This window comes from Penicillium alfredii, assembly GCF_028826965.1.
Source record: "Penicillium alfredii strain IBT 34128 chromosome Unknown utg000009l_segment0_segment0, whole genome shotgun sequence".
NCBI lineage: Eukaryota > Fungi > Ascomycota > Eurotiomycetes > Eurotiales > Aspergillaceae > Penicillium > Penicillium alfredii.
Genome location: NW_026622706.1, coordinates 1,580,695 through 1,603,282, shown reverse-complemented (window position 1 = coordinate 1,603,282; position 22,588 = coordinate 1,580,695). Strand labels below are relative to the sequence as shown.

The following is a 22,588-nucleotide window of genomic DNA, read 5'->3' as shown; positions in this document are numbered from 1 at the left end:
TTTTTCTTGTTTGGAGTATCTAGAGGGACAAGGGGGATCAGGAGTGGGCGGAAGTAGGCCCAAAATGGTTTGGGGGGGGGGGGGGGAATAGGGGCAGAAATGAGGCTATTTTGATAGTTGATGCAGGGAGATGCTCGGGTTGTACAACTCCAGTCATTCGAGCCGAGGGGGGTTTTTTTCGTGCAATCGGGGCGAGGAAAAAATTCCAAAGAAATGGAAACACGTTGAGTCGTAACCAGCCAGCTAGCATCAACTCCAATCGTAAACAAACATGATAGCAACGGAGTAGTCGTCGAGGTTGAACAGGTTGAACAGGTCGAACGAGGGAAAAAAAAAAAAAACGCCCAGTCATGCAGTCGTCAGTCCGGTGAAGTCGTTACATGGATGCAGTACAGTCGCAGGATGCAAACGCGGAGAAAATCGAGAAGGCGACATCGCCTACGGGCTCAGCTCGGCACAGAGGTCTTCGGTCCCATCAAGACCAAAGCCTGCCATGTCGACCGAATGTAACGACCCGGGCCCTTTGCCCAACGAAATGTCCGAAGACGCGTAATCGTGCTTGAGCCGTTCATGAGGTCCAAAGAACGGTCGAGTCTCGTCGTTGGGAGTGTTGCCATCGCCGGCGGCCCACGGCCCGTTCTGCCAGAAACGTGTGTTGGCCTGCTGATCCCCAAAGAGATCGTGATGATCTGGGTGGGGATCCGGGCCGTGGATGGGAAAGTCGTTCGGCGAATGGAACCGCAGATGCGACCGCCCGAAACTGGAGCAGGGGGAATCGGCGTGGAGCGGCAAATCCAGACCCGTCAGTGGGGGATCCTCGACGGTGGTGATGTCGATGGTCGGGTTTTCGGTCTGTTGGGCCAGCGCCGACGACAGCCGGAGGTTTGATGCTGAGCTGCTGTGCCGACTGTGGCTGGCCGACCGTTCAAAGGCACGCTGCACAAAGCTCCCGCAGGTCTTGAGGATTTTTTCCTGGTCTTTCGGCGAGAGACTAGCAAAATAGTCATTCGCCAGAGACGGCTTGGGCGGCGTTTCAGGGGAGGGAATCAACCCGTAGGTGGTTTTGGCATATTCCGAAAGACCGGAGGGCATGTTGTACGGGGACTGGTAGACATTGGGAGCCTGGGCCCGCTGCTGGTCGAGAAAGGCATATTTGCCCGGCACCTTGGCGGCCGCGATGCTACCGCGATCCACGGTCTCTTGCTTGACACCCTCCGACTCCTTCTTTTGAATCACATCCAGTCGCTCGCGGTGACTCACCAGCGAGAATCGGAGCATCTGAAGGAGCCGGGTCACCTCTTCCGACCGCATATTGAGGGTCTGAGGTGGCAGCAAGGTCCCATCCGCCGCCCGGGGCTGCACTCGCTGCTGGGCCATGGCCAGTTCCAGTTTCTCCAGACCATTGGCCGGCGGTATTGAGCCCATGGGACCCAGCAGGGTCTCTACGACCAGCTCCGGGCTGACGATGGTGTACCCGGCAAAGACATTGGCATGGTCGGTGATCTGGGCGAGACGGCGACGGGCAATAAGTTCCCGAACGTTGGCAAAGGTATTGGTGGCAGGAAGGTGGTGCTGCTGCTGAGCGTGCGATTTGGCGACCGAAGGGTAGGGGGCATGACGGGCAGATTGATTGGATAGGGTTCGAAAGGCCGACGGCATCGCAGGAGCTCCAGCAGCAGCAGCACCGGCAGAGGTAGGGGGAGGGGGAGGGGCGAGATGCTGCAGGGAGGCGGCAGAGAAGGGCGGTCGGGATTGGAGGTGAGGGGCGTTGACGGCGGACGATTTATGTTGTAAATGCGGTCGGTGTTGGGCGTAAAGATTTTGCTGGTAAGGAGGGGCAGGGGCGGTGGCATAGTGAAAGTGGTGGGGTGAGATCTTCGATGCACGAGCGCTGACACCAGCCACGCCAAGCGACTTGACGCTGTCCAGGAAATTGGCCCGCGGGTTGTGGACGGGCACGCTAGGGTTGTGTGTATATTGTGCCCTACTCTCAGTGGATTGCGCGCCCAAGTAGTGCCACATCTGCTCCCCTTTGTCGAGGGAGACCGTAACCGGTGGGGCAAATTGCCTGTTAGTGGCATCCACCGTCTCAAACTCGGCCCACTGATAGGGAGATCGGCTGTCGCCAAAGGCACTGCCTGCGACTGGGACCGCTGATTCTAACTCTTTTCGCTGATCGGGCTTTCGCATCAAGTGGGTCGGGAGGGGTTGGATTCCTGGCGCGAGGGGCACGAAATTACTCTTGCGAACAACGAGCATCCAGCGATAAGGCATTTCGATCACATCGCTGATGCAGTCAGTAACAGTGAAAAAAAAATATCTTGTGGGACAGGGGTTGATGCATACCCTCGTGGGAGCACCTTGAGCAACAGAGCTCGCTCCTCGGGGCGATTCTGCAGCACAATGGCTCCATTGATCTCCTTGTCAGCCTGGAATTGGATCAAATCCCCTTGTACCAGGCGGCGAGCAGTCTCAATCACCCGGCGATCCAGGTCCGACGACTCTCCCAAAAGCCCGGCCTGTCGCTTCTGGCGATGGAACTTGCACTTCAAGTCGACGCTGGGGATGGAATACTGGGCACCATCGTCGGCAATCACAGCGATAGAGCCATGTTCAACTTGAACACCGGCCAAAAGGGCACAGGTGGGGTGATAGGCGCGGGTGCATTTGCCAAAGTTACACTGGAAGCAGGCTCCACGCACCTCGCGGCAGAACAAGCACTTAAGACCCAAGCGAGCTTTAGGGATTTTATCAATGTCACACACCACTTCCGTGCCGGAGGCGTCGCGAAGAATGATAGTCTCCTCGATGAACGACGCACATCGTCGGTGCACATGGCCCTTGCCATCCTCGGTCGGAAGAAGGTCCTCGTAGTCGAGATTATTGGGGCACAACAAACACGGGATTTTGCGCGGGCCTTCGGGGTGGAGACGAGGTCGTTTGGTCCTCGGCCCGTCGTCCGGGTGCTTCCGCTTGCGGCCTCGGGAGGATTTCTCAGGCACACTGCGTGGAGGCGTGAGGAGATCCGACGCCCCTTCAAACCCATCAAACTCGCTCTCAAATTCGCCGTAATATTCGGGAGTGGTTTCTCCACGCAGTTTGCGCTCGATCTCATCCACGTCAATCCAGACACTGTCTGCTTCGCAATGGCACTTTTTGGCAATGCGACCGTAGTCCAGCCATTTCTCCGTTGCAAAGTTGACCGACTCGGCACAGTTGTAGCCGATATTGTAGCCGGAGTGGTATCCATAAGGAAAAGTGATGACAAACTCGCCTTCATAATGGACCAAGCGGTTGACGGTGATTCCGAATTGAGACTTGAGGAGACTGGGCGAAACCAGGTAAGTCTTGTGGCGAAGGAACTGATTGCAGTTCTTCGCATCACTGGACCAAATGGTTCGCATAGCTTGTTCAAAGCGAGGTGCATCTTCCTGTGAAATGCTGTACCACTGCTTCGGGGCGCCGAAATGGATGTAGTTGATACTGTACAGATCCACGTCTTCGAGGTGCCAGGCAAAAGTAGCCTTCCACATTCCCAAGTAAAGATACGCCGTGTTGACGCCGGGTACTTTTTGTCCAAGAACGTCGAGAAGATTGGGGAGCTTGGCGACATTCCAGGAGGCGGTGGACTCTTCGAACAGCGAACCGGGCATGTCTGCACCGTACATTGGGTTGTTGAACATGAGAGACTTCCAGTACGCAGTCTCGAGCTCGTCGCATCTCTCGGCGGTGTAATCTTCGTTGTCATGGATTCGATAGTCAAAACCATTGAATGCCTCCTCATCGACGTAGTCCACTGCATCGCCTCGGTTGTTCTTTCGCCGTGCGTTCACGGACTTGGGTTGCTTCGCCTTAGGTTTCGTGGCGGGGAGTGACTCGCCATCGCTCAAGTCTTCGCTCTTGGCCTCAACAGGGTTGGACTCGGGCGACACAGGCGTCGGCGGGCCTTCGAGTTTGGACTTATCGACATCGTCGGCCGGAGGCTCCTCTTTGACTTTGACTTGGTTTGCCCGCTTGGGAGGACGGCCGGGTCGCCGCTTCTGGCCATCCGGGCGTACCGGCTGGGGCCGCGGTGTATGGGCTGCGCGATTGGCACGTTCCTGGTTGCGGCGTCGCTCTCCTCGGCGAGCTGGCGGCTGGTGACTGCTTTCCTCGCACAGTCCCTTCCACTGTGGCAAATTATACGAACGCTGTCGTTCCATGTTGGCTTGAGTGTAGGTTCCGTGCGATCCGTGGAACTCCTGCATGATGGGATTCTTCACGCGGATGTTCTTGACAGCATCATCCAGCGCTGGAAGCGACTCGGACCTTGAGAGAAAGTGAGCCTAGCAATTCCGTCTCCTCAAGATTTCCAGACTTACCATTCCTTCGGAGGAACCACCTTGACGATTCCGGCCTGCATTCCATATTTATCGATTCGGTTAATGAATGATTGGAAGTCGCGGAACTGGTCCATTGTCTAGGGAACGTCCTTGTCAGCTTGCTGTTCCGCAGGGGCTAACAGCCCGCCAACGATGTTCCAGCCACTTGTCTGCTTAAGAAACAAGAAGACTGAATGCTCTTTCCAACGCTGGACACGCTGGACACGCGCGCCACTCACCGGTTTGAAAACTGGGATTTTGCCGCCGCCATAGTAATGGTCAGGTTCGATCTCTTCCTCTTCCTCTATTTCCTGTTTTGCCGAAATCGCATCAGGTGGAGCGGCGGTTTTGGAGTCCAGTTCGAGGTCCGATAACTCAGAAGGGACGCCTTCGGGGGCATCCTTCTTGCCGTTAGCGCTCTGCGGCGGAGTAATGGAGGCCGAGTCGACCGGTCCGGCCGCAACAGGGTCGAGGTGCGGCTGGTCGAGGATTGCCGCCATCGTGGACCGCGACGGGTAGCTATTGGGGGAAACCAGTTGATAGTCCGGGGGTGCCGTCGTCGAATGGAGCGACCGCTGATCGACGGCGAAAGGAAATGGTTCCCAGCGGTCGGGGGAATCGACACCGAAAGAGTCTGACAAGCCGGAAGGAAGTTCGTGATGTCGAGACAAAAGAGTGTCAGGGGACCGTCGTGGTTTTCGGCGAAGTAGGTTCAAGCGATCGCGATAAGCTCTTTTTGGCCTGAAGCCAATGCAAAGGAAAAGGACTTAGTCAAATCGCCAATAAGATCAACGAGGGAAGCCCGTCTCCTGGAGACCGGAGAATTGCAGCAGGGAAGGGGACTTGTTGCAGGGAAGGTGTTTTGGGAACAAGGCTATCCTCCGTCACGTCGAAGGACCATGCCAATGAAACCACAGAACAACGGCGCTAGGTTCGCCAGCAGCGCCCCAAGGAAAAGATGGTTAAGATGGGGTGAGCAATAATACGCAGGTGGGCCAATCATGCAGGTGCCGGACGCTCGAGGGTGGGCCGACACACACGATGGCCTGACACTGAAAGGAGGCAGGGGCAGGTGGGAACAGGGTGAGGAATGATGGGCTCGAAATTGGGCAAATCAGAGCTGGACGTGAGCAGGGAAGGTGGGAATCATCCGATCAGAATGGAAAAGTGGACTTCTGGACTGAGCGCCTGCGAGCCGCGAAAATGGGCCTTGTATTATACCGTCCGGTGTCGGACGGCGAAATGTTGGCCAGGCAGAGACTCCGGGCCAGGGGGTGTCCAGCACCAAGGGGCAAGCCAGAACAAGCAACACACTTACCAAATATAGGATTTTGGGTGAGGTCGAGAAACGCAGGACAAATTGTAATCAAGCACAGCGCAAGAATGGTGATATCGCGATGGGACAGTGAGAGCTTGGCCCAAGCGTGAGAAGCCGACTGTCACGTGCGATCACATGACCGGTCCCATCACATCATGTTACTGTACAGTACTAGTTACCATACGGAAATAATGGAGATGATCTGTAACTATTGTCATGTATGGTCACTCCGGCCGAAGACTCATGCATCTCGGATACCACCGGACCCGACAGTCCATGCTCATCCCTTGATGTGATCTCATCTCAATGCCAGGCATCAACCACATTGTTGAAAGCTCTCAGTCTTGGCCCATGCGAACCGTCATGCCTGGGGAAGGGATATGCAGGCTGGGAACGCCGAAATCGCAGTGCTGACCGAGCATTGTCGATCCGGATATCGGTTTTTGCAGATCGCCAGGCTATCCATGCAGACTCTGTTTCGAATAATTATGGGCCTCTTATGGAAGTGCCTCTATGGATGTCTAGAATCACGCCCACTCTTCATACAGCTTATTATCCAGATCCGTATATCCCGCCACGACCTCCAGCCCCCGTAGCCTTTCCTGGTCGATCCGCTCCCACGTCCACTCGTCAGGGCTCCACGAGTCCGAGTTGGCCTTTTGCTGCTCTGCAAGAACTTCTCGGTCGGGGATCTGGTCATCGCTCATCTTCAATACCTCCCGCACCAGCGATCCATCCACGCCTCCGGTGGCCGTGATACCTTCTCCACTGGCGGGCGTTCCAATAGCAGAGGTCTCGGTAGATGAGTCTACCGGGGCGGACTTGGCTTGGCTTCCCGCCGGCGGTGCGGGGAGAAAGCCACCAGCGCGCAAAATCCGCTCCGGCGAGACCGTCAGCCGGCCCTTCTTGACGACATACTTGCTGAGAGCCACGGCGAGCAAGGTCTTCTCGCCGCCCTTGCGGCTGGCCGGGCGCATAAAACAGGTCAAAATGTACATCCACTTCTTATCCCAAGAGATCACTTTGGAGTGCATCTCATAAAGCTCAAAAGGCTTGATCTCGCGCTTGAAGCTGCAGAACACCGACCCAAGCGCAATGTAGATCGGCTTTCGCTTTGGTGGACGTGTTCCATCCCGCTGGCTCGCCTCGAGAAACTCTTGGTCGAGCTCTTTGCTGACAATTCCCACCCCCGGGCTATAAAGCCGAGTCACCAGAGCTGTACGGGACACATCGAGGTCGGCAAAATATGTGCTATTAGACTTGTGGAGATTGTAGTCTGTTTCCAGCAATGGCGTGCGCGATGTGATTGCACACGGCACGAAGATCGGATGGGTTGGTTTGCCCTTTGAATCCACAATTACCCTTCCCTTTGGAAAGAACGGGGCGCTTGGTTTCAGACGAAGATTGGCCACGCAGTGGTACAACAAACGGATCTGTGGAGTCGATTAGCCCTGTTACACAGCATGGAAATTCGGTGGCTTCGACACGTCTTCAGGGCTGGGGAAAGCCACCGAATCATCAATACATTACTCCATACTTACATGCCACACGAATGGGAGGTTCTTCAAGTTAATCACAGCCAAGAGCAAGGCCAGCGATTTCCATGACGCGAGCGATGCCGCAGTTGATCCAAGCTCGCGCACATTTTCTATGCGGAGGAATGTCGGAATGGCAGACATGATGAAGCCAGGAAAGAGAGGCGCAATGGTCTCCTTATCTCACATGTAGCAAGTCTGGTTCTTCAGAAGCCGATAAGCGATAACTCAAGATGTGTTGCGGCCCGATCTATAGTATTCAGGAGACCGAATCTGACATCAGCTCCGCACGAACGTTTCGCGCAGCAGAGCCCAATTGAGAAAGACAAGGAAGGTTATAAGGATTGAAATGTAATTGATGAGATAAAAAAAATTGAGATAAATCAGCCAGATCTCAACGCAAGCGGGCCGAGCACAAATCACGGCCGTCGTGGTCTGGCGCATTTTGTTGGGAACCGAGGCCCAGCTGTCACACGTGATATTGCTGAGTCATTCATGGGCAGCCTGGAGTGTCCATTGATAGATTCAAGTCTCTAAATAATCCTAATAAAATAGTTATTGTTATTATTATTATTGTATGGAGTAGGATTTAGTAGACCGATAGCATGTCGCTGCTGAGAAGTTGTAAAGATGGAAGAAGTTGGACAGCACGAAACATGGCCATAGGGCACTCTACATCATTCTATAAACATCTCCAGCATACCTAGAATTTTAGAAGCATCCATGATAGTCCATGAATAGCATAGACTAATTCACGAGACTAAGATGAAAATTTCTAGGGTTGCCTCGAAATGCATGGGAGTAAAAGGTTTCTCATTACGAATGAAGCCTCATGAAAACCTTGGAAAGGTGGCAACCATATACTTGCATAAACTATAGATTCCAGCACTGTTGCATTAATTTATGAATTTTGTATTCGTTTGCTGCTAGATAGAATAACCGACCAGTTCCTGATCTACTTCTATTTAGCCGGTTGGACAAAGCTTGTTTGGCTCCATCAATGCTTGGCTGTTTACCACGTAAATCTACAGTTTAGTTCAGAGAAAACAAGCCCTCTCATTTTTAATAAAGCAATAATATTTGATGGCCGATCAAGATCATTCCTTGACTCGATCACTCTGCTTTATTCGAAGACATGCAAGCTCGCACTGCGGGGTCATACCCACGTCAAACACCCGGACTTGCTCCGACTCCCGCATCGCGTGGGGGGAATCGGGTTTATAGCTGCAGACTCCCTGCGAGACTCGTTTTTGTTCCACTACTTTTCACTTTCGCTCTTGCGAAATATACACCCCTCTTACACACCAAACTTTCTTGAGCTTCCCTCCTCGCTCCATCCCATTCCATCCCATCCGCTACGGCAAACTCCACAGCTACCCCCATCATGTCTGGCATTCCAAACCTTCCAGAAAGGTTTGATGACCTTCCCGACAAGCGTCGGTTCTGGCCTGGCGCGGCAGGATCAGAGGAGGAAGGACTGGGGATGCTGCGCCTCCTCACTCCGGATGTTGTCGCGCACGCGGCGCAAACACAGATCCAGACCGGCGAGCGCGTGTGTTTGAACTGGGATATCGAGAATCTGAGCCCACCAGGTAGATCCACGATCCACTCGCCGATGCAGGAGATTGGAAGAGAAGAACAATACAGAATTAGTGGCTTACACTGAAGATCAAACAGGATTCGGCCGCAAGCCTTTTGAACACCGCATCAAGTGGGTGGCAGAGGGCATCGCCTTCGACGACGAGTACCACTTCAACCCGCAGCAGGGGTCGCAATGGGACGGACTCCGGCACCATAATGCGCCGGCACCCACGACCGACAACCCTGACAGACGGGTATTCTATGGCGGCACGACAGCGGAGGAGATCCAGGACACCCAAAACTCACGGATTGGAATCGGGTTCTGGGCAAAGAAGGGGATTGCAGGGCGCGGTGTGTTGATCGATTACCTGTCATACGCACAGAAGAAGGGGATCCACGTCAACGCGCTCAGTCGGCAGACCGTGTCGTTGGACGAGGTGCTAGAGATTGCGCGCGAGTGCTGCATCGACTTCCAAAAGGGTGATATCTTTTTCCTGCGTCTCGGCCTGCCCAAAACTTGGAAGGCCATGTCCGCCGACCAGCGCCACATCTACAGCCAGCAGGCCGTGCCGCAGCATGCGGGTATCGAGCAGAGCGATCGCGTGCTCCGCTTCATGTGGGACAACCATTTCGCTGCGGTTGCTTCCGACGCTGTTAGTTTTGAGGTCTTCCCGCCTCTCTCGCCTGAGCATGACTTGCACCACCATCTCCTGGCCGGTTGGGGCGTCCCCATTGGGGAGATGTTTGATCTTGACGAGCTTGCGGAGACTTGTAAGCGACTGGCCCGTTGGAGTTTCTTTATCTCGAGTAGTCCTCTCAACTGCTCGAGGGGCGTTTCGAGCCCGCCTAACTGCATGGCCATTTTCTAGAGCCCTGGCGGCGTTACTAGTATATTTGATAGGGTTAGTCCAGTTTCGGGAGTGGCAGCTGAAAACGGCAGACTTAACTCAACCTTTAACTCTTCGAATTAGTATTCAATTCAATATGTGACGCATATGAACGACATCACATCTGCGGGGCCTGGGGTTGAAGGCTTCTCGATTGGAAGCCACCCGGGCCAACCCCATGGATGAAAGCATTTTCCAAAAGTCGCCTTCACTTAAATTGGCCGCTACAAACTTGAACCTGGATTGATATTACCCACAGTTGATCATCTACATGTAAGGAAACAAATGTCTAGCAGCAGTATGCCATATCTCGACATCCCGACTGCTTGCACAGGTTCTCACGAAACCCTAAAGCATCAGTCGCCCAGTACATGGCAGCTGATAAACCGACATCATGCCAGAGCAAGCCAATCTCGATGGGCTGGTCGGTGGCTTTGAGGGATCCGATCTAGCCGTGCAAGTGAGTATGGGCGTGTTCGTGTGCATGGCACTGTACAAAGCAGTGGAATTGATCCCGCTGATCTTCATGTCCTTCCGCCACTACCGTGGCCTATACTTCTGGTCCCTTTTTCTGTCAACAGTGATTGGAAATATTCCCACGACGATCGGTGCCCTCTATTTCTTTGCCATTGGACCCGTCGCCGCGGCAATGGCCATCTCCGATTTCGAGTTTTTGTTCATGGTGCCTGGCCAGTCACTCGTCCTCTACTCTCGCCTCCACCTGGTCGTCTCTATGCCCAAAGGTTCCTGCGTGGTATTCTCGCTCTCATTATCACTACCGGGATTACCATGTTCGTCTTGACGACTACAACCTCTTATGGGTCGATCTACAGACAAAACCCGGCCTGGGACACGGCGTATAGAATCGTCGAGCGGATACAACTACTGGTGTTTGTCGCCCAGGAGACTTTCATCTCATGTCTCTATATATGGAAAACGCTGGGTTTACTCCAGCTCAATCCTGGACGAAGGGGCAGTCAGCGGAGAAGTATCATGTACCAGCTCTTGGCTATCAACCTCGTCATCATTGCTATGGTTGCTGTTCTTCCGGTGGTCGAGTTTGTGAACTGGCGCTATATCCAGGTGACTTTGAAATCGGCGATTTATAAGTGTTAAGCTGAAGCTTGAATTTACGGTGCTGGGTCGGCTGGTTTCTATCGCGGATCTTCATGAGAACTCGGGTTTGCCGAGTGGCCGTGAGGGCACGGCGGAATTTGCTCACCCAGGGACTAGGAAAGAGTTGAATCATGCGACGGTGATTATGGTTGTTCGAGCTGAAAGAAAGGTGGAGTTGAGGAGTCTTTGTGTTGAGCTTGTTCTATCTTTTTTTCTACGAATGAATGCACGAGCCCTGGGGGTATTAAATAAGTAGACTTTTACACCTGAGCACAAATCTATCCAACCTGGAAAATAGAAAGCCCACTGCCAATACAAGCAGCGCAATGGCCACATTTTACTCTGGTTGGGTCGCAGGCTCATTGGTTGGTACATCCACGACGGAACTATCGCCACCACAACAAAACCAGTTCAGCTTACTTGTCCATGGGTTAACAAGCTCCTGGAATCTCGGAACGCCTTTATTTTGCCCCTAGGCTTACTAGAAGCCACTTTCGGTTGATGATTGACATCATGACCTGAATGCCTGAGGGGATGGCGATATATTAAATACCAAGGGAGATGTCTGGTTTTCTGCGAGACAACCACACAAATCTTCCCTACTACTGAAATCCACTATGTTCTTTATTCCAATTTCCCGTCAGGCATTCCGGCCCTCTGCTATTCAAATCAACCGACTGGCGAGGGTGACCTACCATGGCAAGGCCGAATCAAATGTCAAGCCCGAGGATGAATGTGAGAACCATGGCCACTAATGAGAATACCGGGAATTTTACTGAATGGAACTGACTGAGTAGTCTTCCTCAATACGACCTTCCCCGATGATTTTGAAGCATCGCCCCTGAAGCCAGAGGTTCTTCAGAAAGACCAGGATCGCCAGGACAGCACTAAATCTACCACTCAGACAGCTTCTGTAGGCGACTTATTCCACTCTCTATGCCGAGCCGACGAGTTTCGAAAAAGCTGACTGTTTTCTAGACAGATAACAAGATCCGCGATTCCAAGCCACATGAAAACAAGGGCGAAAATATGCAAGGCCCAGACGACGCGGAGAGAGAGCCCAACTTGGACGAAATGTGAAACTTGATGCCCACAATCGACAATCTATATAGTTATTATTTCTCCTACCCTTAGTTAAATATTTAACTGTCAGTGAAGATGTTGGATGAGCCAGAAGCTTATTACCACCAAATATAGAATGATCCTGATGCATACTATCGCTTAGCTGTATACGCCTGGTGACTCGTGTCTTGGAGCCACACATACCAACACACCTTTTAACATCTGGCAAATTGGTGCAGTGCAGTTTAACTGGGTAACCAACGTCTTTGCAAAAACTTCTCATGTGAAGCGTATGCCAGTGAGTCAGTGACAAACCTTCTTCACGGCCGCCAGAACAGCCCTATATCTTTGCTTACTAGCATCACCATACGACGCCGACCACGAATACGGGACTCACAGAAAGAATAGAAACGAAGAGACATAATAGTGATGACACAAAGACGTACCATTATAGCGAGGAAACTTTGAAAGTATACGGATTACGTACGAGAAGGTCTAGGGAATGAGTCCGGTAATCGAAAAATCACTTGATGAAGAACCCTGCCATCCTGGCGGAATATTCAGTTGTAATGCACACATTTTCATGAGATCCATAGATCCACCCTCCATCTGATTCGTCTTTTCGCCGGGCAGCGCGGGCTCGAAGACCTAACCCAATTTTCCATCCGCCCCCTTCTCGTCGGTCTGATTGGGAAAGCTAGAGACCAGCTGGGTGTGGAGTGACTGGGAGTAAGAGAGACTCTCATCAAATTTTCTCTCGAGTTGTTCTATTTCCGCGATAAGCATGGGCAGATTCCGTATGTACCTGGCGGCTGCTTTCAATCGCCGATACAGCCTGGTCGATGATAGCCATAAGAGCCTGATGTTCGGACTGCAGCTGCTTACACAATGGAATGAGCCCCTGAGAGGTCGAAATCCACTGTTGAGTTGTCGAAATAAGAGTCTCCAAGGATTCCGCATCCGTAGACGCGTTTTGTTCTGCTTGAGGGGACTCCTGGTCGCCGGGCTGCTTCGATCCCTGATCTGTGTCCTATCCACTGATCTTGGGCTGTTTTAAGCAAGCCCAGGTCAATTCCACAATAGAACAACTCCCCAGAGTATTTTCATTCTGTCTTGGGACTGCTTCGATTGACAGCGGAAAGTAGATATGCCGCTCCACGGGGTCGTATCCACGAGGAACAAGGGCTCGACAGTGAGGATTAACTGAGGCTGTTTTGTCAGGGAGTAAGAGATGGTTGATCTACCAGCGGCTGGAATTTCTGCCTATAGGAATTGTCCGAACTTGAAACTGAACGTTAACTAGGATCCCGGATCAAAGCTTTGTTTTTATTGACTTGGATTGATTGTATTGGTCGACATAGGCGTTTATTTCAAAGGACACGATAAAAAATATAAAAGACATGACAAGAGACACACACAAAATATCCCACTAATCATAATAAAGATACAAAAACTATACATAAGACAGATAGCCTCGGTTTCCAAATACTGCTACAGAGCACCGCTGGGCTAACGCCAGAAATAAGGATAGAAATAGAACAGAAGCAAAAAAAGTAGCTACAATATCAAAAGCGTACTGCTGTTATATTAATTGCATGTAGAAAGACGTAGGCAACCCATACAAAAGGTACATAAGTGCTCTACCGGAGGTACCGATGTGGGCCCTGTATTGGGCGACTACAGGGCAGGATGTATGCCGTTCTCCTGTTTCACAAAGCTATTCAAGTATTAGGTTGGTATATCTCTTGGCTTGAAAGGGGTCAGAAGTCAAGTATGATTCCAGGCACCAAGATATCCACCTTGGATGGGGCCAAAACAAGGTTGGGCTGAGCATAAGACTAGGTTGAGAATTTACTTGAACCTCATCCCCAGAATTCTCCCCTCAAAATTTGGTCGCCATGACTCAAAAGCGAGCAAGTACAAAAAGATCCAAAATGGGTTGTCGTACCTGCCGGTAAGTGGATATTTCCAGGAACTAGTGGGCTCCCCCCGACATGAGGCTCTGCTGACCAGCTAGGGCCCGACACGTTAAATGTGACGAGACGCCAGGGGCCTGCAAGAATTGCGCATCTGCAGGCTGGAATTGCAGCGGCTATGAGATGACCCGACTGTCACACCCGAGTCAAGGACGACGTATGACCGACCGCTCGGTCTCGCTGCTTCCTCGTATGGGAGTGAGCCTGCCCGGGGGGAGCTCTGACGAACGTAGGGGGTTTGCCTTCTTCCTCTCACAGACCATCCCCAATCTGACGGGGTTCTTTGACTCATCCCTCTGGAGTGGGCTTGTGTTACCGATGAGCCATGCCGAGCGAGCTGTCAACCACGCGGTGGTGGCCATCAGCGCCCTGCACGAAGATATGGAGACACGAGGGGCGCCACTAGCGCGCGAAGATCTCATGAATCGCCGCCAGCGGTTTGCCCTCGAGCAGTACGGACGATCTCTGGCGGTTTTGAACCAACGGCGTCACTCGCAAGACCCCAAGCTGCGCGAGGTTATCCTGACCTGCTGTCTTTTATTTGTCGCGTTCGATCTGATGCGCGGCCACTATGACCCGGCGATCTTGCACCTCAAACAGGGACTCGCGATTATCACAGAAGTGTCTCATTCCACGGGGGATTCCAAAGCGCCTGGTGGCGTAGACGCCATCGCCAAGTCGCTCTCGGCAGCTATGGCGCGCTTGGATGTTCAGTCGATCTTCTTCCAGGGGGGCCCGATTCTCGAGCCTGCTCCCGGGGATTATGTGGCGAGTGTGAATATTACCAGTGGTTTCGGCACTCTTCACGAGGCAAGAGTCGCCCTAGATGAAACGTTGTGTCATGTCATTCACTTCTTGAAGGCTGTCTATGTCGTGCCGACCGAAGATCGTCTCGCTTGCTACCAACCGCAGCTCGAGGAAAGGCGTAGGCGCATCCTATCCCATTTTACAGACTACCTGAGCCAGCTGAAAAGCTCCAGTGATTCCCTTTTATACCCAGCCGACGCAAAGGAGCAGCGGGGGATCGATCTAATCTATCTTCACTGGATAACATACTTCATCCTTATAGATACTTCTCTCGCTGGAGAAGAGGAAGCCGTTTTCAAAGTGCTTTTTCCCAGATTCAAGCGGATGCTGTTTCTCTCCAAGAAAGTTGCTGATAGCTTTTTGGAAGATGGCAAGCCGGGCTTTCGACCCACCATGTTGCTGGACATGGGCATTATTGCGCCCCTCTTTTTGGTTTGCTGGAGGTGTCACGATGTCGAGACTCGTGCACGAGCTCTTGAGATGCTTGAGGCTTGGCCACATCGCGAAGCCATGTGGGATTCCCGATTTCTTGTGCTATTTGCGAAGCAACTGCTGGCCACCGAACTGGCTCTCGAGTTTGAATCTGCACAATCGGCCAGCCAAGACTCCCTGGAGACTCCTAAAGCACCGGCCCGCGTGCAGGACATTGGTATGCAGCTGTCGGATGATCAGACACATGTGACTTTCTATTACCGAAGGAAAGAACCTGGCCAGGCGGCATTGAAGCAGCAGAAAGTGGTGCCGCTTGATGAAAATGATTAGTTTTATTTGGTGGAAAGAGCTACATCTTTCTGGTGCAGTTTAAGAGAAACCTTTATCCCAAAATTTATTAATAATATTGGCGTGTAGAACATAGCAGGACTCTCCAGTTTGATCATCGGACACATTAATTACATCTAGGCAATCTCTGTAGAAAGCCATCGGCGTTGGAAGATAGCACAAAGGTAGAAACAGGCTTACGCTTAACCCGCATAATAATCTATCGTCGGAGCCCGAAATCTGAAGCAGCAGAGCCCTGGAATGGTACTTGGTCTGGCTGACAGATGGTGTTGGCAGAAGGAAGATGGCCGCTGAAATATGCCCGAACATTCTTCATCAAGCATGATGATGCACTGGCAATAGCAGTATGCTATATAGTAGGTAGCTGGTCAGTTTCATTTTGGCATAAGTAGCTCAGGTAATATTACCTACCCCAGTAGAGTTTTGTATCAAAAGTTTGGATCCAGGAAACACCGACGCCATCTTTTGTGCCCTGTTTGACTATTAGCATGAGCCCACGATACATAAAAGCTGCCTCTGCGCACCCTCGCTTAGGAGTAACTGGGTCAATCTCGGCATTGACAAACAAGATCGGGAACGAGGTATTTCTCGTTTCCAGAATAGAACCTGAATCCGAGTTAGCTTCATTTTCTTTAGATAAAAGCATATACAGCCATCTACCTACCAGGAAGCCTTCCGCTCTTTGGAGGATCAACCTTCAACGCCCGACAAGAAACAGTATTGGCGTTATTAGGCCACACCTCGCCAAAGAACTTGCTTTGCGAAGTCAAAGTGTCGACATAGTCCCGGTATTGGCCGATGTCCTTGAACTTGTGGCCGTCGTACTCGTCCACACATTTGATCAGAGTATTGATGTCTTCAGTGCTTCCTTCAGTCCCATTGCTGCATGGGTTCGACGGAAGGCCAAGATCCGTGACGGCACTTATAAACGCCGTAGTGTTCCCTTTCTCCAGACCCGAAAGAACCTCGGCGAGGGTTGGGAATCTAGACAAGGGTGAGTACATTGCCTGGAGAGTGATCTGCTTCAAATCCGAATACGTCGCAAGTAAGGGGATCCCGCAGGCCTTCGAACTGGGGGTGGGAATCGGGTGAGACTTTATCTTCGCCACTAGCGTGTCCATGCGACTGCTGATGCTCTTTGCCGACGGGCGCCAGAACGAACACTTCTCGGCTCCGGCTTGATGGCAGTACTTGAAAAACGAATCAAGAGCTTTGTCCGCGTCGGAGATGCTTGTCTTCCACCCCAGGTTGTAATAATCAGACGCATCGAGGGTTCCGTCGAGGATCATTTTCCCGACCCGGTCTGGGAAAAGAGACGCAAAGGTGACGCCAATCACTGTGCCGTAGCTGACGCCATAGTAGGAAATTTTGGCTTTACCCTCTTTCTTCCCTGAGAGTGCTTGCGCCGCATCGATATAGGTGAGCAGGTCACGAGCCACCGCAGGCGTACTGACGAACGATGCATTTCCGTTCGAACCTCCTGTGGTCGCAGTACATGCCTTGCCAAAGATTTCTGCCGCGTAGAACTGCGTCGACAGAGAAGTGGAAGAGGCATTTGAGACCTCGGGGTAGAAGAGCTTTTCAAACTGGGCTCGCCTTTCTGGGTGGCCGGGCCAGCAGTTCACGACTGGTCCGCTCTGATTGACTCCGCGAGGATCAAATCCGACAATGTTGTGCTGTTCTCCGATTATCTGGGTGAGAGCCGTGCCTGAGTTCAGTAAGACCTCTACTCCAGATCCTCCTGGCCCGCCTGTTTCCTCAAGTTAATCCTGGTTCCTGCTCAAGATGGGGAGCCAAGTATCTCTGTATCTCTCACCTGGGTTTATAAGCACATCCTGTGTATCTTTTGTCTTGTTCTGTGCAGATAGTTTGATCAAAGCTATGTCTGCAGTTCCTCGTGAGGTATCGCCGTAGTCGAGGGGTACTTCGAGTTTGGCGCATGTGAAGTTACTAAAGCATGGAGTCCATTGAAGATGAGGCGAAGATGGGACCTGGCAATATTTAGTTGATGGCCATCGAGATTCCAAGAGCCAATGGTTCTTACAGCTTTCCAATCATGCACCATTCCCGTTGTTCTTGGGATTGGAGTGTTCGATGGAATAGCATAGACGCATGAAATAAGCGATGTTGCGAGTACAAACAACTTCCAGAATTCAGGAAAAGCCATGATTGCTAAAGAAATGATTAGAATCGTATATGAACTATCCGTAGTTTCTTGGGATCAGCAGGGTATTTATATTTGCTTCGTTTGTGTCAATATTGGCGCAAACATGGCTATGTCTTTAGGCTTCCATCTATGCACAGGAAACTAGAGTACCTGATTGGATCTGTCGTCTAACGTTCAGGGAGATATCTTATTTTAGGAGCCAACACTTTCTACGTGACATCTAACCCTAATTCCAGGCATCCAATGTATGGGCTTGTTGGTGGAGCCGATAGACACGATGTGATTGGACTATTCGTTTATTCTCCCTCTAAAGTGGATCTCATTATAGAGCCAACGGGTCCTCTCCCCTATGTATTACAGCCAGCTATTCAACTCTATGTTTATTATTCAAATGCCAGAGCTTTCTAAGTCAACCATGGTATCTGCAACTTTACATAGTGGTATCGCATGACTATAAGATAGCCAGATAGCCAGATAGCCACCTTTCTTATGAGGCTTCATTCCTAATTAAGAAGTCGTTTGTTTTCTTATATTCCTCAACTCTTCTCCATTGCTTTATGGAAATCGAAACGATCTTTATATACTGATCTAATTGGCTGACAAAAACAGAATGTATATTGTGAACTGGTTCCCTTGGTTGGTCTTCGTAGCTAAGCCAATCAAAGGAACCTTTGGAGCCCCCTCTATTTATCAGAAATCGGTCCCTCACTGCGCGTATTCTGCTCTCAGATCGGAAAGTGCACCCGCCGTTGTCACTTTGGCACTGAGGATGGACTTAAAGAGTGTCGAACCGACAGTGATAGAAGTCGACTACACGGGGGCGGAGGTAACGAGTGTAGCAGCCAAAGGCTGGTTCGACTCATTCCGGCGAGATAGCGGGTGTGGAGTGAGAGAAGGCTATTTCGCGTCGCGATAAGATGATAGGTCTGAAGTGGGCTGGTACCGAGTGGACGAAGGCCGATGCGATTCGTCCCAGCGAAACGGCTGGCTTCCAGTCTGACCAGATTCTGGTAATTTGAGGGTGGGCCTGTAGCACTATCTAACTTGATGATTGTATCAATGACCATAGTAGAGGTGAGAAATTGGAGGGTAAGTTTGAGTGAGGCTGGTTGAAACTTATCGACGCAAGTGAGGCAGTAGTAACAGTAGCGGTAGCCTATTTTATAAAAGATTGGCACCTCAATCTGTTCCAGGCTCAGTTAGGCTGACTGAGGCTGGTGGTCTTTGACTATAATCAGAAATACTGTAAGAAGTAAAGCCAAGGTCAAAATAGGTATAAGCAAAGACTCATAGTGAGGTGAGAGTGAGATAGATAGAGTATAGGTAAGGTCTGATTTATATATAGATTATAGGAAATAACGTGAGTAACTAAAAATATAAAATTATCCTCTAAATTAAATTTTAAGCTAATTATCTTAATTAATAAGCTTATATCACTACTGCTTTAAATACTCTAATATTGTAACTATGAGAACTATAGCCTTACTTTATATAACGTTATTCTTTCCTTTTAGGGGTTGGAAACTATAAATCAAAAAGAGCATTCAAAGAGTGTTAAAATAATAATTATAATTATAAATTTATAATAGAAAGATTAATATAGAAAAAAAAGAAAACTAAAAGTAGAAACAGAAGCGGAAGCAGAAGCAGAAGAAGAAGAAGAATAAGAACAAGAAAAAGATAGGAGACTTATAGTCAGAGGGCTCGAGATCTTATTAGGGTGAACACCGACAGAACTACTTAACAGTAGTAGATGAGGTTTAAGCCAACCAGAAGGCCAGCATTGATATAAGGTGTGCATGTGGATGACTGTGAATATATGCTTGTTGACTACGACGCTAATTATAACACCTGTTCCTCCGGCTGCTGCTCGGGTTTCTCTTGCTACATCGATTTCTCAACTGACGACTAATACATCTACAAGTATACAATAATCAACCCATAACAAAGTGATGTGGCATATCGAGAAACAAGCTCAAGTAGCATATAGAGTGCCCACAACAGAGTAGGATAGAAAAAATCTACAGGTCATCCAGATCGTCGTTGGCCTTGTCGCCACGCTTTTGCATGTCAGACATCTCGTACTCGTCTTTACGACCAGCTCGGTCTGACGCTGACATGGCAATTGCCTGTCGACCTGTGTCAGAAGACTCGAGGAATTCGCGTAGACGGCGTTTGCCTTCCTCAAGGGCCTGCTGAGATGCTGCCTCGGTCATCTTCAAGATGGGACCCCACAGGTTGAGCTGGTAGGTGATATAGGCGCCGACGGCACACACGAACAACAAGAAGAAGTAGGCCGGGTTGCGGAGAACTAGAGGTCAATGTTAGAAGAGGCAAGAAGATAAACAAGAGAAAGAAAACATACCGGCAATAATTTCGTTCCAGCCCAACGCCACCAGCAACCCGTAGAAATACAACGGAACCTGAGTCATGCCACCGATGGCGCTGCGCTTAGCCTCGACGTAAACGCCGTCGGCGGCTTTCTTAAACCGCACGGTGAGATCCTGGCGTTTCGCATCGCCGAGTATCGTCATCTCCTCTTCCAGGCTCTTGCCTTCGTCCTCATCCACGCCACCGATGGGCGGCAGGTCCTCTTCGTCCGCGGGCGTTGCAGAGCTCGGGGTGTGTCCCACCCACCGGTCAAGTGGCGGCGGGGCCGAGGTCTCAGCTAGACGGAAGCGAGACAGAAGAGGGATCAGCGTCAAGGTGGACTCCCGAGCACGCGTGTAAATGCCTTCAATATCATCCGTAGGGCGCCAAATCCGGGGCACGCCTTCTTCATCATAGCGGAACTTGTCCTCAAAGTTCTCACGCAGCTTGAGGAGTAAGTTGCCCTCGGTCATCTCTTCCTCGATCTTGGCGCGCAAAACACCCCAGGACTTGCGACGCAGACGCCACAATCCGACATCAACCTCTTCCAGGCTGGCGTCAAAGCTGCTGGCACGGTCCGTGAACCTCCGCTCTGCATCAAGAACAGTCTCCACGAACAGGTTCCACACCCGATCCCAGAATGTTTTCTCGGAGGGCTTCTCTCCGTTCTCTGGAGCACCGCCGCCAGCTCGTCCAGATCCAAGTGCATTGAACTCGAGTCCCACCGACTCGCCCAAGCGAGATTGCACCCACCGCTCGACACGGCTCGCCAGCCGCCTCATTTCATCCCGCCGCAGTCGAGCACTGACCTCAGCCAGTTCTTTTTCATATAGAGCCAACTCCTGCTTATAGTCACTCCAAGAAGTGCCCTCAACCACGGTAGAGCGGGCAACCTCGTCAAACTTCTCCAGCGAAGTCTTTGTCTCGTGGTTGACAATCTCGGCAAAGTCATAGTTCCCACCTTTCTTCTGGCCAGTCTTGACGGCGGCCGAGACTGAATCACTGAAATCACGGATGCCAGACTTGTGTGCCGCCGAAAGCTGACCATGGAAAAGCGCCTTCAGACGAGTGTCGGTTTTGCCCTCGAGCTCGGCCCGCTTTCGCTGATACACGCCTTTATGGTACCGACTGGCTTCTGTCTCAAAGTTCTTGAGCGCTTTAGAGCGCGCAGCCCGCATAGCGACGCCCAGCCCTCCCAGCACTTCCGGAGCTCCCAGGCGTACCGCTTCGGTCTGTTTATCCTCAAATGCGGTGATCGCCTCATCAAAGCCAATCATCACCTCCCGCAAAATCTCATCACAGCGGAACTGGGCAAGCAACTCCTGCTGGGTGGGCAAGTCCAAGTCTTTATTGTTGACGATTTGGTCCCAGATACCTTCGGCGTAGTGAGAAAACCCGTCCGCCGGAATTCGTCGATGGTATTCAGGCAAGAACACTCCTCCTTCGGAGAACTCGCCCTTGAGCGCATCCCTCTTCGGGTCTCGGTGGCCATCCCGGAAACGCAGACCCAGCTTGTTCGATTCTGCCACGAACTGGTCTGGTTGATATGCTTTGTGCGGAAGCCCGTAGAATTGGAAGTCGAAGTAATCGTGGATGGTCGAGTTCTCCAACCCTGCCGGTTTCGATATCGATGCCCAGAGGCGAGACAAGTCTTCCAATAATGTGTTCTGAAGGTTCTTGAGCGGGGTGGTACCGACGAAGTCGCGGATGACGAAGAACAAGAGAGATCGGTGGGTGGTGCTAGAAGCTCATCAGTGCCTGAATGATAATTGAGAGTGGAAAATCGAGGGGACACACTGCTTGTCCTTGAGGAATAGCTGCAGGTTCACCTCGAACACGGTCTTTAACAAGCCCATGTTCGCTCCCTGGTACAATCCCACTTGGTGCTCCCAGATGTTAACAATGAGCACCTCACTCGTCGCAAGAGCAAAGAGTGCGCTTTTGCGCTCAAAGTCCTGGTCCTCGCCTCGCTCGCGGCCGTCCGTACCCTCCACATCCATAACCAGGATATTATCTGCCATGCGCGATCCGTCGGCCTCGCTATTTTCGGCTTGCTTCTTGTTCTTCGACAGCCAAATACCCTTGGTGGTTTGCCGTCTTTCCCGCTCCGACATGACCGAGAACTGGGTGCCGAAGAGGTGGTTGAGCAGAGTGGACTTGCCCGTCGACTGCGAACCGAACACGGAGATGAGGTGGTAGTTGAAGCCAGCTGGCGTGACATCTTCGAGGGACAGGTACTTGGACAAGTTCGGACTGGAAACAAGCAATCAGCAGCAGAACCACGGCACCTAAGCGTATTTCCCCCATCGGGAGGGGAAGTAGCCGTACTTGAACTCCTTATTCTCGTCGATGACCTGCACGCCATGCTCGTAGGCGGCGGGGTCGCTTTGGTCGCCGACCGCAGCGAAGTGTCCATTTGCCATGATAGGGGGCGCAGTTGGGCTTCTGCCCAGTCCCGAAGGGCGTTCCGTCATAGTCGCGGACTGCTATCGCTCCCGTGCTCAGTGTGGGCCGATCACCGTCGACTCGGGGGTGGCGAGACAGGGTGAGAGAGGGGAGAAATGGAGGTTGAGAGAGATGGAGATCGCAGCAAGCCCCAAGTGCAAATCAGAGAAATTGGAATCACGA

The 22,588-nt window shown here is 51.5% G+C and overlaps 8 protein-coding genes across 8 annotated transcripts; 4 read left to right on the top strand and 4 right to left on the bottom strand.

Moving 5' to 3' along the window:
• Positions 1–438: 438 nt before the first annotated feature.
• NUU61_006532 (putative jumonji family transcription factor) lies at positions 439–4,861 on the bottom strand (the record flags this gene model as incomplete). Its single annotated transcript, XM_056657060.1, has 4 exons — positions 439–2,287; positions 2,347–4,308; positions 4,362–4,459; positions 4,601–4,861. 4 exons carry the CDS (start codon positions 4,859–4,861, stop codon positions 439–441), a joined length of 4,170 nt encoding a protein of 1,389 aa, XP_056509860.1.
• A 1,345-nt stretch (positions 4,862–6,206) lies between these two features.
• NUU61_006531 (acyl-CoA thioesterase) lies at positions 6,207–7,358 on the bottom strand (the record flags this gene model as incomplete). The annotated part of the gene is made up of 2 exons (XM_056657059.1): positions 6,207–7,112; positions 7,221–7,358. 2 exons carry the CDS (start codon positions 7,356–7,358, stop codon positions 6,207–6,209), a joined length of 1,044 nt encoding a protein of 347 aa, XP_056509859.1.
• Positions 7,359–8,598: 1,240 nt separating this feature from the next.
• NUU61_006530 (uncharacterized protein) lies at positions 8,599–9,664 on the top strand (the record flags this gene model as incomplete). The annotated part of the gene is made up of 2 exons (XM_056657058.1): positions 8,599–8,806; positions 8,892–9,664. The coding sequence occupies 2 exons, from the start codon at positions 8,599–8,601 to the stop codon at positions 9,662–9,664; spliced, it is 981 nt and encodes a 326-aa protein (XP_056509858.1).
• Positions 9,665–10,076: 412 nt separating this feature from the next.
• NUU61_006529 (uncharacterized protein) lies at positions 10,077–10,798 on the top strand (the record flags this gene model as incomplete). Its single annotated transcript, XM_056657057.1, has 2 exons — positions 10,077–10,375; positions 10,426–10,798. 2 exons carry the CDS (start codon positions 10,077–10,079, stop codon positions 10,796–10,798), a joined length of 672 nt encoding a protein of 223 aa, XP_056509857.1.
• Positions 10,799–11,415: 617 nt separating this feature from the next.
• Positions 11,416–11,878, top strand: NUU61_006528 (uncharacterized protein; the record flags this gene model as incomplete). The annotated part of the gene is made up of 3 exons (XM_056657056.1): positions 11,416–11,533; positions 11,596–11,711; positions 11,777–11,878. The coding sequence occupies 3 exons, from the start codon at positions 11,416–11,418 to the stop codon at positions 11,876–11,878; spliced, it is 336 nt and encodes a 111-aa protein (XP_056509856.1).
• Positions 11,879–13,794: 1,916 nt separating this feature from the next.
• On the top strand, positions 13,795–15,405 carry NUU61_006527 (Zn(II)2Cys6 transcription factor; the record flags this gene model as incomplete). Its single annotated transcript, XM_056657055.1, has 2 exons — positions 13,795–13,814; positions 13,878–15,405. The coding sequence occupies 2 exons, from the start codon at positions 13,795–13,797 to the stop codon at positions 15,403–15,405; spliced, it is 1,548 nt and encodes a 515-aa protein (XP_056509855.1).
• A 217-nt stretch (positions 15,406–15,622) lies between these two features.
• Positions 15,623–17,488, bottom strand: NUU61_006526 (alpha/beta hydrolase; the record flags this gene model as incomplete). Its single annotated transcript, XM_056657054.1, has 6 exons — positions 15,623–15,772; positions 15,835–15,895; positions 15,948–16,029; positions 16,088–17,173; positions 17,240–17,414; positions 17,468–17,488. 6 exons carry the CDS (start codon positions 17,486–17,488, stop codon positions 15,623–15,625), a joined length of 1,575 nt encoding a protein of 524 aa, XP_056509854.1.
• Positions 17,489–19,611: 2,123 nt separating this feature from the next.
• On the bottom strand, positions 19,612–22,434 carry sey1 (dynamin-like GTPase SEY1; the record flags this gene model as incomplete). The annotated part of the gene is made up of 4 exons (XM_056657053.1): positions 19,612–19,901; positions 19,956–21,700; positions 21,758–22,213; positions 22,289–22,434. The coding sequence occupies 4 exons, from the start codon at positions 22,432–22,434 to the stop codon at positions 19,612–19,614; spliced, it is 2,637 nt and encodes an 878-aa protein (XP_056509853.1).
• Between the last annotated feature and the right edge of the window lie 154 nt (positions 22,435–22,588).